Raw genomic sequence first — 13,862 nt, 5'->3', positions numbered from 1 at the left:
CTGAGCAACTGCTACAACAAAAGCGCCCCCAAACCAAAGATACAGGCAGCGCTCCTCTGCAGCTGGCCACCCGGGGGAGCACGTATGGGGAAAATTATGATCCTAGTGCCCAGGAACCCCAGGCATCACCAAAGACCCCACTGTGCCAGGTGCTGTACAAAGATGGTCCCTGCCCAGATAGCTGACAACCTGTTTCTGCCCCCCATCCCCCACTGGCTGCACTCCAGAGCAGCAGGGGTCTAAAACTTCCTGCTGCAGACAGGGAAGGGAGAGTCTGGTCGCTGGGCCCCACCCCAGCAGTGGAGACTGGCTGCTGGGGAAGGGGCGGGGGAATCAAAGCGGGGGGCAGATCAAGGGAATGTGGGGAGCCAGAGGGCAGGACTCAGGACACCGGGAGAGGAAGAGGTGACCCGGGACATCTGGGAGATGGGTTAGCCAGACCACTGGTGGGAAGCAGAGACTCCGGCAGCCAGTCTCATTCTACACAGAGAAATAGGAAGGGGAACCCCAGAGCCCTTTGTCCCTCCCAGTCAGCCCCCCAGGGCAGCAGCTGTTGGGCTCCCTGCCTCTGACCAGTCTGGAAGCAATAAGAGCCGTTCCCTACCCCCGACGAGCCAGGAGCTGCAGAGATGGGGCCTCCCCACTCCCTGGCTCTACACTGCCACCAAAGAAGCCTCACAAGCAGCAGCCCGTCTCGGGGCCCGGGGCTCACGCTGCAGTGCTGGACCTAGCAAGGTGGCTGTTCGCCCTCAGCAGGAGCGCAGGCTCCGCAACCTCCCCTCCCCGCACCAGGCTCCCGAGCACGAGCGCCCACCCTGCTATGGCTAGCACCGCAGCGAGCCTATAGGCCCGGCTCTGAGACGCTGCCGCAGTGGGTTTTGGCAGTGTAGACGGAGCCTGGCCACACAGAGCGCACCGGAGCCACAGTGGCTGGAGCCCAAATCCACCTCTTCCCCAGCAGTGGGGCCAGTCCTGACCCTTGCTGGTGGCGAGGCCCCTTTCAGCTCCGGAAGCGCCCCAAGCAGCCCGTGGGGCTTTGCCTGGCTCCCGCGCTCACTTCTGCACGGCGGCCCCGTCGCAGATGCTAGAATGTAGCTGGCAGGCAGACAAGAGCCCTGTGTGGCGCTGCCCGCAGGACGTGGCGATTCACACAGCTCCGGGCAGGGGCAGGCACCCCTGGCCACGTCAGGCTTACCGAGCGCGGCACGCTCCTGCAGCGAGGGCATCAGGAAACAACCGCTTCAAATGCGGTGTAGCCGCTTTCAAATGGAGCAAAATCCAGCCTCTCCTGCGCTCTTCCCGGACCCGCAGCAGGGTACTGGCGGAGTCTGTGAACCCAACCTTCTCAGGGCTGGCAAAGCGGGTGGGAGAGAAACACTTCTGTGCTTTGCTACTGAGCCTTAAAACAACAGCGTGTGTAGGAGAATTCCTGTTCACCTCCACCCACAGATCCAAGGCCCCGGGAGAAATCAGGCTGAACTCCCCGCGGGGGATGCTCTCCCCTGCGCACAATGATCCCTGGGGACAAAGCACATACCTCTCAAACTGGCTGACCCTTCTCTTCTCCCTCTGGGGTGGTCAGCTGCTGTAGGCAAGACCCAGCTAGAGTTCACTGAATTCATACAAAAAATGTGAACGGATTTCCATAGCAAGCCAACGCCCGTGGGTTCCACAGCAACAGGAGAGGAAGGGGCCCAGGGAGAGAAGAAAAAGCACCTCCTTTCTGCCCCACTGGTCTCCAGTCACAGCCTTTGGCCCCAAAAGCCTCAATCAAAAGGAAGAGGCTGAACAGAAAGTGGGGGGTCGGCACACCGCGGTCTGGAAGAAAGCAGCCTTTAGAATCTCAGGAGAGGGTTAAATATTGCCAGGCACTGCACATCTGCATCATCAGCGCTCCACAGAGACCAGCAGCACGGGTCTATTTATAAACCAGGCCTAGCCGCCAGCGTACAGCTGTGGTCTGCAGTGCGAGACTCAGACCGCCAGCCTGTGACAGTCTATGGTTTACGCAAATGACGAAGGTAGGTTATGTACCTGTCCCCCCAGCCCTGCCGACACACAGACAGAGGCAAGTCGGTCATGGAACAAAGCACCTAGCACCTCCCAGGAGGCTGCCTTCGTGGGCTAACGTGTCCTGATCCAACCTGGCTGCTCCCTCACGCCACAGTACCAACACCATCGATCCGTGCACTCGGGCTGCTCCACGTCACCACCAATCACTACCCTGCCTGCGACACTGGCCGGTTTTGTCTTTAGCCCGTTTGAGGCAAGAGGACGCAGGCTGGCTGTAATGGTGAAGGAAAGCAAAGGCACTGCATGCTATTTGTTACCACTATTAATTTTCAGGAAGAAAATAAACTTGGACAAGAAAATGCTGATGAGAATCAGAGTGTACTTCGAGCCGTAGTTCCAGCCCAGGACTGAGATTAGCTTCGCACCCGCTTTCCGCTTCGGAACGCGAGAGTGGAGTCGGCTTGGCCACCACTCAGCATCCTGTGGAGAGGGAACAGGTGAGGGTCCATAGTGCTCCCTCCCAGTCCTCACTCTTCTTCCTCTCACGGTTTGTTTTATGACGGACCCAAAGAAGGGCAGGGAAGGCTCAATGAAGAGCAAGGCAAAAGCTTAACTGTCACCTCCAACCCTCACTTGGAATCCAGTTTTAAAACCCTCTCCTCGGACCCAAGGTCATGCATGCATCAGAATTTAGCAGGTGATTTCATTCTCCTTGTATTAATTGTTCACAGGCACTGCAAGGCCAGATGCTGAACACACACATCCAAACACAGCTAAGGTAAGTGAGGTTCCTCGCAGGAGTCTTTCTACAATCTAAGATGGCTACTGTTTGAATCCGCACTAACTACTCAGCTCAGAACACGTTTGTATTCTGTGATTGCACACCTGCTCTTCCTTCAGGCCACCACCAGATTTCACCTGGGCTCAGAGGTGCAAAGGAATAACAGCACTGACTTCTTCATGTTTACTTCTGATGGTCACCTGATTCAACATGCACATAGCTATATGCCTAGCTATGAGCATGATACAAGATCCCAGTGGGTACAGAACCTCAGTCCTGAGATCCCAGCGAGGCAACTGAAATCCAGCCAACCCCGCAGCAGGTACAAACACCCCCCTCTCTTACAGAAGAGAGGTGCTCAGTCTGGCAGTTATCGCTCCCTACAGAGTGCCCCTTACCTGTCTGGGCTGAGACAATGCTTCGGGAGTCCAAATCCAACTTCTTCACCAGAGTTTTGGGATCAATCTTCAACCCGGCAAAGACGTCAGAGGACAAAAAAGCCCAGTCCTGAGCCAGAAACAAAGTTAAACACGCACTTTAATATTGAGAGGAATAAAATAGTTGCAAAGTTCAGGCCTACTCTCCAATAGCCACCACATAGTAGCCCATTGGTTCATGGTATGTAAAATGTGTGCCATGCCTCAGAGGACACAGCCAAACTACTGGTTTCCAGCTCATTGGTTTTTACTACAAATATGCATGAGTCTCTGTGATGGGCATTCCCGGGGTGCAACATGGAACTGGGGTACCACTGAGCCCTCTGTCTCACCAACCTGCACTCCCTTTCACACTGTGATAATGTGACAAGCTGCAAACCCCTCAAGGTCCTGCACTCACACAAGCATTCACAGGGAGGGACACACCCCGCTTTCGCCAGCCACTCCTGAACCAAAAAGAGAGAGGCTCCAGTTAGTTCCCCCCAGCTCCCCAGCCTAGGACCCCAGAGCTGTACCATCCTGCCCTGGTCAAAAACCTGACCAGTGTAAGTTTATTACCCAGTCCGCCCCTCCCTCAATGTGGAAAGGACATGAACAGGTTTTTATTAACTGAGCTAAGATTTTTTTCATGCACTTCACTCAAATTACACTGTTTTTAGGTAAAATATAAAACAGATTTTAAGTGATTATAAGTAATAGCGAACAGATCAAAGCAGGTTACCTAAGACACAAAACAAAATCGCAATCTAAATTCTATACACTAGACAGGATTTGAATCAAGCAGTGTCTCACCCCGGTGGTACAAACAGTTCACCAATCTTCCATACACAGGCTGGGATTCCTCCTTTCCCGCCTGGGACCACCTCCCCAGTCCAGTCTTTGTTCCAGGTGTTAAGTTCTGGCGGGAGTGAGGACAAGTGATTATATCACTTCCTCCTTTAATAGCTTCTCCCATGTGGCAGAAACTTCATTGTCCCAAACAAAGCCCACAGCACAGTTCATGGAAAACTACAGGCCCAAGATGGAGTCCAGTGTCCCATGATCTGGTCACATGCCCTTGCGTGCTTCGATGAGTCATAGCATCCATTATCCACAGGGTGGGCACAAGCTTCTTCTAAGGCCTATTGTGTCACTTAATGGGCCATCAGCTTGAATATCATAGAATATCAGGGTTGGAAGGGACCTCAGGAGGTATCTAGTCCAACCCCCTGCTCAAAGCAGGACCAAACCAAGTAAATCATCCCAGCCAGGGCTTTGTCAAGCCGGGCCTTAAAAACCTCTAAGGATGGAGATTCCACCACCTCCCTAGGTAACGCATTCCAGTGTTTCACCACCCTCCTAGTGAAAAAGTTTTTCCTAATATCCAACCTAAACCTCCCCCACTGCAACTTGAGACCATTACATGGAGCTATTGATCACTACCTGTTGAGCCCAATGATCTAGCCAGCTTTCTATCCACCTTATAGTCCATTCCCAATGTGCTGACTAAACTGGATGTAAACTACTTTGTGGGTGTCACCCCAGGAGCAAACACATTTTAAATACTGGTACATAGTCAATATTCACAACTTCAGATACAACAGCATATACAATCCAACAGGATATCAATGTTCAACAGATCAAGACTTTTAGAATGATCCCTTACAAAGCATATTTTGTACAAAACATATTCTAATTATATTACTATGGTGCATTTGGGGGTGCCAGGGCCTTGCTTTAGGGTACAGAGTGTCACCGTCTCTTCTAAGCACATTTAAGGATAGCCACAAGTAGCCACCAGTGGTGTGGGCCCATTTGGCTAGCCAAGCCCCTTCAGTCTGGAAACAGGGCTGCAAGTCTCCTAAGACCAGGGGGATGAGTTTGTAGAGTTTCTCTTGGATTTTTGGGGGGAAGGATTAGATGATATCCTTAAATTCCTGGGTAAAGTGTGGTGTAGGGTCTTCTTTGAGTTCTTTATAGTAAGTTGGCCTTGTTAACGTCGTTATCATGGTTGCGGATTACAATGGCACCCCCTTTCTCTGCAGGTTTGATCACTCTCTGGTGGTTGGACTTCAGGGACTGCATGGCTGTCGTCTCAGCGGTGAAGAGACTGTGGTAGATGTGAAGCTTGTTAATGATTTCATAGATACTAAGGTCAGAAGGGACCATTATGATCATCTAGTCCGACCTCCTGCACAACGCAGGTCACAGAACCTCACCCACCCACTCCTGCGAAAAACTTCTCACCTACGTCTGAGCTGCTGAAGTCCTTAAATCGTGGTTTAAAGACTTCAAGTCATTTCAGTCACTTTTTTCTGAAGCAATCAATGTAAGGATCAAGAGTGTGGTTTCATCCACTCTGTGGTGTCCGGTCAGATGATTCTTTTCGTCTTATCACTGTCGGTGGTTAAGAGTATCATTTCTTACCATAACAGTTATACCAATACATCCCCTAGTGCGGGCACAGTACTCCAGGACTACAAGAGCAGACTCCAACCTTCTCAGTCCTGGCATCCACCTAGAACTACTGCATAACCCACCGAGCTGACACTGAACTCCTCCAGCATTCCTGAAGGACAGGCCATCAGGGCCGGTTCTAGGGCAGACGAGCAGGTCACTGGCTATATTTGGTATCATAACAGCAATGTGTCAGGTGCAGTGAGTTTGTCAGGCCTGGCAAGAGTTGCTGACATGGAGCAGTGAATCACCAATGTGCCTCTGGGTCACACACACATTCGAGACATTGGGACACCCCATACCCTATGTGACACCCTGCATCCCACCTTCACCACTTTTATACGGTTATATTGTGTACAATGAACGCCTTGTGAGGTATCATTTGAAAGTGCATAATCCACTGAACGTCACTGTCCTGTTCAAATGCGCGTATCAACATACCTGTGGAGCTAGGAGGTTTGGCCTACGATTGTTACTGAAATATGCTGTAGTTCTGGGTAACACCCTCAGACCATTTTATCAAAGGCAAAAGCACCCTGGCTTGCCAGCGAGGGGCTAAAGGGCCATTACCTGTTCAATGGGAGACTCACCAGCGGGGAGTTGTAAACCAGAAATTTACAATTCACCTGAAGTACAGCAGGCAGCTCACCGGCGCCATGGAACTGCCTGACCCCATGACCCAGCAAGGACTTTTCCAGGACAAAGGGTCAGGATATAAGAAGGGGGGGCGGTGGGAAAGGCCATGGCAGCAAGATGGCTTGGAAGACAAAGGAAGCTTTTGGAACTGGGGGGAGTGGTCTGGCCTAGAGGTTTTTCCAGCCAGTACAGACTGCTGAAAGCTTTTGAGTGAGAAAAACTATTCTGCTTTTAGAACAATTCACCTTGGTAAAGCTTAGGAAATAGCTTGCATGTTTATGTTTTATTTCTTTTGTAACCAATTCTGACCTTTATGTCTTATCACTTAGAATCTATCTTCCTTTAGTTAATAAATTTGTTTTATCTAAACCAGTGTGTTTTGCTTGAAATGTTTGGGGAATCTCTACTCACGTTAACAAAGGCTGGTGCATAATCATTTCCTATGATGAAATGACGAGCTATTAATGAGCTTGCATTGTTCAGTAGTGTGCTGGACAGTGCAAGATGTACATTTCTTGGGTGCAAGGCTGGGACCAAGAATTTGCAGGTAACGCCCTATATGTAGTTCATGAGTGGCTGGAAGAGCATTCATGTAACTTGGCTGGAAGTGACTTTACATGTTGGTGGCTTTTCACTGCAGAGCAGTGTAAAAGGCACCCTGGGCTGGAGAATTAAAGGGACACAGCAATTCAACAGTCCAGACTATACCCTGGGCTATGTCATAGACATTTAAAAACAGACACTATTTAATACAATGAAGGAAGTGCAAGTTCCTTCTTAATGGTGTGTTGTCAAAAAAGACTCCATCTAGAAATGAGAGCACAGATCAGAGAGGACAGCTATTTCTCTTTAGAGACCTTCACTGTTCCCAACTCTTCAGTACTATAAGTCTCATAATATTTAAAGCCCCAGCTACTGGAGTCATGTGATTTTGAGAATCTCAGCTTTCATTTTGTAAAAAGAAGCTAAGTTTCTAGCCTTCATGGTTGTAGGGAAAAGCGTGAAAATGTGGCCTCTGAAAGCCACATTTTCATTGTTGCTCTCTTAACTGTTTCCATAACATTCTTCCAGCAATGTTCTAGCTCACATTCAATAAACGTGGGGGTGAAAAGAAAACGAGGGGACTTCATGCAGCATAGTTCCCTTATTCCAGACTCTGATTGTTCTGCAGGGCACATGTCCTCAGTTAAACAAGGAGATATAGCAGGGGTCGGCATGGCCCCGCTCCAACTACTACGCGCTACAATGGCCCCCTCCAGCTCTCCAATGGGAGCTGCGGGGGCAGTGCCTGCGGATGCTGCAGCACACAGAGGTGCCTGGCTGCACCTCCATGTAGGAGCCGGAGAAGGGACATGCCACTGCTTCCAGGAGCTGCTTGAGGTAAACGCCACTCAGAGCCTGCACCCCGAGCCTCTCCCCAATCCCCATGCCCCAGCCCTGATCCCCCTCCTGCCCTCCGAACCCCTCGGTCCCAGCCTGGAGCACCCTCCTACACCCCAAACTCCTCATCCCCAGCCCCACCCTAGAACCCGGATCCCCACTCCAATTTTGTGAGCATTCATGGCCCGCCATACAATTTCTATTCCCCGATATGGCCCTTGGGCCAAAAAGTTTGCCCACTCCGGGATACAGTGATGTTATGGTACTACACAAGGAACAGTCACAGAAATGTAGAATTTTGCACCTTGCTTGGTTTTTTTTTTTTAAATATTAGCATATTTAAGAAGTCTGAAGAAGAGATTACTCAGATTTGGTTTAGCAGGCCCCAAACCATTAACTGCACCTGCACCACAAATTATACTCCTTCAATGAAAAATAGTCCTGTGACTCATGCAGGCAACAAGGTGTGGGCGAAGAGGAGATGGCAGAGGGTGAAAGATGACAGACGAACTCCTCCCTGCACGTTCACATTAAACACACAGTCACGATCACTGATCATGAGAGTTGTTGTTATTAACACAGAGGGAGAGACCAAGACAGATTTTAACAGAAAATTTCTCTCTCAGCTACACCAGGATATGGTAATAAGAGCCAAAGAAAGAGAGGAGAGGAGAGCACTAAAATTCACTCTCTTATTGTACATGTGACACTCCTTCTTAGGCTCTTTCACGTTACTGATGCATGAACATTGCCTGCATTGCTTGGAAGAATTTGATAGAACGGTTCATTGTCTGTTGGTTAGAGTCTAGTGACACACAAATAAACAACATTCTTTGAACGCAGTTGTAAGTTGAAAAGCCAAGCACACAAAAGTTAGGAAAGCTAAAGTTAATGCTGATGGTGCAATCTTTAATTTAGTGCCCTTGTGCATTTGCATTGTGATACAGTCTTTAATTACATGATCGAATACTATCTTTTCCAGAGGACCCCTGCCTCATTCAGTGCACTGGGTGGATGGGCTCACAGGATAAGAGGCATCTGTTCAATATTTGTTTTTATCGTCATCTCTCAGTGTGTGGTCCCTGCTTCACTCACTGCACACCAACCAAACCCTGGACCGAATACAGAATTATTAATTTCCTTGCGAACTCTATGGTGCTGACTGCTGTATCACCCAAGCCTCACAAACAATAATGAATTATCTGCACAACATTCCTGTGAAATGGTGAGGGTTTTTAAAGCAGGGGAACTGATTGGGAAATTTAAAGCCAAAATCCACAAGTGACCATAAACTTCAGGTCCCTCAGGGATCAGGCACCCCTAATTTTTCAGCATACTGGGAATTTTTGTAGCCTGTCTACATTCAAAGCAGGGCACAGAAATTAAACAGCGCAATGAGCCCAGTGGGTAAATATGGAGGGAAACAAACAGAAAGGCCACCGAGAGCCAGTGGCCCTGCCAGGCTGCCGGAGGTGCTAAGCAACCACAACTTCTAATGGAGCGGTTCCCAAAGAGTGGGTCACGACCTCTGCACGGCGATCCCTACTGTGCAGAAGACGCCATTTTGCTCTGCACAGAGTGACCTCGCATGTACAATGTGTGTGAGGTCACTATTCAGGGAGGATGCTATTTTCCTCTACAAAATGGCATCCTCTGCACAGCATGAGCTCACATACACCATACGCATGAGGTCACAGGGTGCAGAGAATGCCTTCTGAACAGCAAAATGGCATCCTCCTTGCGGTGTGACCTCACATTCCGGTGCATGCAAGGTCACACTGTGCGGAGAACACCACTTCGCTCTTCAAAATGGCATCCTCTGTGCTGTCTGGAGTCCCAGGTGGAAATATGCATTAAAATGGGGTTGTGCCAGCAACAAGTTTGGGAACCCCTGTTCTAATGAAGAAAAGGAGGACTTGTGGCACCTTAGAGACTAACCAATTTATCTGAGCATAAGCTTTCGTGAGCTACAGCTCACTTCATCGGATGCATCAAATAAATTTATGCTCAAATAAATTGGTTAGTCTCTAAGGTGCCACAAGTACTCCTTTTCTTTTTGCGAATACAGACTAACACGGCTGCTACTCTGAAACCTGTTCTAGTGAGTTCGGGGGAGAGCTCAACACTTCTGAAAACCAGGGCCCAGCTGCTTCAAGCTGGGCACCTGGCCATGCAGAATGCTCTATTAGTGACCACCTGTGCAAGGGGTTTGAAGCTGGGAATGGGCGACAGGGGATGGATCACTTGATGATTCCCTGTTCTGGTCATTTCCTCTGGGGCACCTGGCACTGGCCATTGTCAGAAGACAGGACACTGGGCTAGATGGACCTTTGGTCTGACCCGGTCTGGCCGCTCTTATGAATGAATCTGAAGTTTGGTTTAAGAGGTCTGAAGATCAAATGACATTTTCAAGGTTCTTCCATCTCTAAACCCAACATCCTGCTAGCGCTATTTTCCTTACGAGCTCATCTGTTTTCCTTTGGGACAAAATTCCAATTCTGCTTACCTCAGATAGGACAAAAGTAAGGGCATTTGATCTTGCCCACTGTTCACCTGCAAAGCCCTGCTGGCGAGAAAAATCTTTTTGGTTGTGCTCCAGTATCTTCTACAGAAATGCTCTTAAGAATACTAATGAACAGAAAGCAATTCACAGTGCCTTCAGTGGTACAGGAACCCTGTAGCTTCTCACTCTCCTCCATCTACCAATATCTCACAGTCAACATCTCTGACACTTTTCACAAAAGCAGCAATGCAGGACAGATGGCCTTGTAAGCAACTAAGATTTATGTAACATCCCAGCTAGTCTCTCTGTTCCATATCTCAGATTCTTACTCTAAGGGCTTGTCTTCACTACGGAGCTAAATCGGCGCTGCTGCAACCGATGCAGGTCTAGGGAAGACACGCTCAATTAATGGGAGAGCAGTCTCCCACCAATTTCTGTACTCCACCTTAACAAGAGGCAGAAGCAGTGTTGGTGGGAGAGCGTCTCCCGTCAACAGCGTACTGTGGACCCCGAGGTAAGTAGATCCAAGCTACGTCAACTTGAGTTACGCTGCTAACATAACTCAAATTGCGTAGCTTAAATCGACCAGCAGCTGTAGTGAAGACAAGCCCTGACTGTGAGCTTTCAAACATGATCAACAAGAAGTGCAAGAAACCAGTTTGCAAAAACACACAAAAAAGATAAGCCATGCATACGTCTCTGCCATTCAAGAATATCTAAACACGGGATTTGAAAAACAGATCCAATCTCATCAGCTTTTCTGTTTGTTGAGACCATACCTGAATGTGCCTCAGAACCTCACCCTCGCATTCCTGTAATAGACCCCTAACCTCTGGCTGAGTTACTGAAGTCCTCAAATCATGGTTCAAAGACTTCAAGTTACAGAGAATCCACCATTTCCACTAGCTTAAGCCTGCAGTGCCCCGCACCCCAGGCCTTGTTGTCTCATTTTCTCATTCACGGAGATAGGAATAAAAGTATTTTCTTTGGAGTATCTCATGGGGATGTTCCAAAATGTTTGTAAACAACTTTAAAGATTAAAAGTGCCAAATGCAATAAACGCTCAACAACATCACAGATACTCAAACGGAGTACTTTTTGTTACTTCTCTGAACAAGGCTGAGACTAATACCTTACATAATCCCTTAAATCAAAAGCTTTTACACCCGTTTCCTAGACACTCCACTATCACATCAGGTCAGTGATCAACTATAAAGCAAACAAACAAAAACGAGGCATCCTTGTGGCACCTTAGAGACTAACAAATTTATTTGGGCATAAGCTTTCGTGGGCTAAAACCCCCTTCAGTCACTATAGACCTCCCAGTGTCACCCAATCACCATGGATTGTCTTTCCTGCTTCTCCCAGAATGTGACAAGAGTTCTCCTGAGAGCTCACAACCCAGCATTTAAGCAGCAGCAGGCAGGTAAAAAGACACATAAACAAGGAGCAGGGTGTTGGCCACAGAATGGAAGACTGGCGTCTCTGGTGGCCACCAACGTAACTGGTGCCAACAGGAACCATGTGTAGGGATGAAGGGAAAGGCATGTTTCAAGGAGAGATTTAAGTGAGGATGGGGCGGCTTTGCAAGTTCTGATGGACAGGGACAGGAGAAAGCAGAGGTGCCTGCAGGAAAATGAGGGGATCATGGTCAGTGTTATGAGAAGAGCAGAGGCTGGACTTGCGAGGAAGGGCATGGTTGAATGTTGCAGGGAAGACCAGGCATTTGAGCCTGACTTGAAGGAGGCGGGACGTGGAGGAGAGAGGTGATCACACACAGGCCACGGACCTGGGCCGAGCAGCAGCCTTCGGGAGGGAGATGAGACGGCCAGAGCGGAGGAGGCTCCAGCAAGGAGGACAGGCCACGAACAGGCCAGACAACGGACAGCAAAGGACACGGGCCGAGAGGCAGGCGCAGGGGGCTCCCACGTGGTGGCAGGACGTGAGGCCAGACCCAGCAGCCGACACCTGGGTCTCCCGCTGCAGGGTGCTGGGAAACAAAGGCTGCCTTGCTGCCAGCGTGGGCGCTGCCAGGCCCCACAGCTCATACGGGCTGTCGGCAAAGGGCTGCATGCGCCAGAGACCCAGCAGGGGTCCAGAGCAGCCACGAGCACGGAACTGCCCTCATCCAGCACGAGAGCTACACTGGCACTGCGCATGCCCGCCAGACCCCCCCCGGCTCGGCCGCCCCACATAGCACCCCTCCGCTGGCATGGGGCAGCCCGCCCCTCCCAGACCCCCACCCCCATAGCGCAGCCCACCCCTCCCCGACCCAAACCCCACCCCCGCCGGCATGGTGCAGCCCGCCCCCATAGCGCAGCCCACCCCTCCCCGACCCAACCCCCACTCCTGCCGGCATGGGGCAGCCCACCCCTCCCCGACCCAACCCCCACCCCCGCCGGCATGGCGCAGCCCGCCCCTCCCCGACCCCCACAGCGCAGCCCGCCCCTCCCCGACCCAACCCCCACCCCTGCCGGCATGGGGCAACCCGCCCCTCCCCGACCCCCCCCCCCCCCCCGGCATGGCGCAGCCCGCCCCTCCCCGACCCCCGCTGGCATGGCGCAGCCCGCCCTTCTCCAACCCCCACCCCTGCCAGCATGGGGCAGCCCGCTCCCCCTCGACCCCCCCACCCCCGCCGGCATGGGGCAGCCCGCCCCTCCCCGACCCCCACCCCCGCCGGCATGGGGCAGCCCGCCCCTCCTCTGCTGGCGCAGCCCGCCCCCCCGGCAGAGCACATGGCACGGCCACGCACTAGTGCCTCCTCCCGCCCCTCATGCGGGATGGTACCGCCCGCCAGGCTCTGCCCCCCTCCCCGCACACGAGATGGTATCGCCCGGTGCACCCCTTTTACCTTTCCGGGCTCCGCCCTCCAGCCACTGGTCCCGCCCGCCCCATCGTGACCGCCCGGCTCCGGGTCCCGCGGGCCCCTCGGCCTCGGGGCCGCCTGGTGCAGCCGCGGACGCTTCGCTTTCCCCACCATGGCCGGGCTGCCGGGGCTCGGCGCGTGTGCGGCGGCTATGGCCCTCCCCGGAACGCGGCGCCGCACAGAGCGTTCCCCCCCCCCCAAAGGGCCGGGCGGGGCCCGGGTGCTCCCGCCTGGCGATGGGCTGGAGCCGGTCCCGGGTCGGAGCCGAGCGGCCCGGCCTGGGGCGCTGGGTGTTGCCCGCTTCCAGCTTTGCGGGCCGCGCCCGGGCTGGAGCCGCTGCGCAGAACAGCGCCAGCCGCTGTTAACTCTGAAGCCTAATGGTGCCAGGTGAAATGCCAGTGACTGATTGGCGGCTGCAGGTTGTAGCCGCTCTTCGGAGAGGTGCCAGGGCAGGCTGCTGCGAGGAGCTGGTTGCTGGCAAGGATGGTGGGGCGGAGAAAATGCAGCCCCGTTCCCATAAAATAATTCCTGCCTATATCCCCCAGCCCCAGGGAAAAACTCCTTCCTGAGCCTAAACACGGTGATCACAGGGGCCCTGGGCCAGGAGCCTCACAGCAATTAAACCAACACCAGGTATAGACCAACCTGGTGCCCCGGGAGTAGGGGGAGGCGGAAATAACCTTATAGAATTAGACAAAATACACTTACTGCTAACAGAGAAAAAGCTACATTTCTTTTTTTAGAAACATATTTCTGTGTTCTTTCTCTCTCCAGGGAATTGGGAAAGCAGAAACACTTATACAGCTGTCA

General features: G+C 51.8%; 1 protein-coding gene across 7 annotated transcripts in view; it reads right to left on the bottom strand.

Annotated features, from left to right (window-relative positions):
* Positions 1–13,239, bottom strand: part of SLX9 (SLX9 ribosome biogenesis factor) — a 153,248-nt gene extending 140,009 nt beyond the window's left edge. For 3 of the 7 annotated variants that reach the window (XM_043525203.1, XM_037912450.2, XM_043525205.1), the window contains exons 1-2: positions 13,038–13,228; positions 3,193–3,301 (exon numbers count right to left, since the gene is read on the bottom strand). In XM_043525203.1, the coding sequence (XP_043381138.1) occupies positions 3,193–3,301; positions 13,038–13,166 (238 nt within the window). In that variant the 5' untranslated portion in view covers positions 13,167–13,228. Of the gene's footprint in view, positions 1–3,192; positions 3,302–13,037 lie in introns of all 7 variants that reach the window. The other 4 variants (XR_006284852.1, XM_043525204.1, XM_043525206.1 and 1 more) reach the window with 4 other exon arrangements.
* Positions 13,240–13,862: the final 623 nt, after the last annotated feature.

Source organism: Chelonia mydas, chromosome 11 (genome assembly GCF_015237465.2).
Source record: "Chelonia mydas isolate rCheMyd1 chromosome 11, rCheMyd1.pri.v2, whole genome shotgun sequence".
NCBI classification, from domain to species: domain Eukaryota; kingdom Metazoa; phylum Chordata; order Testudines; family Cheloniidae; genus Chelonia; species Chelonia mydas.
Note: the sequence above shows the minus strand (reverse complement) of the source record. Positions and strands in the feature narration are given on the sequence as shown.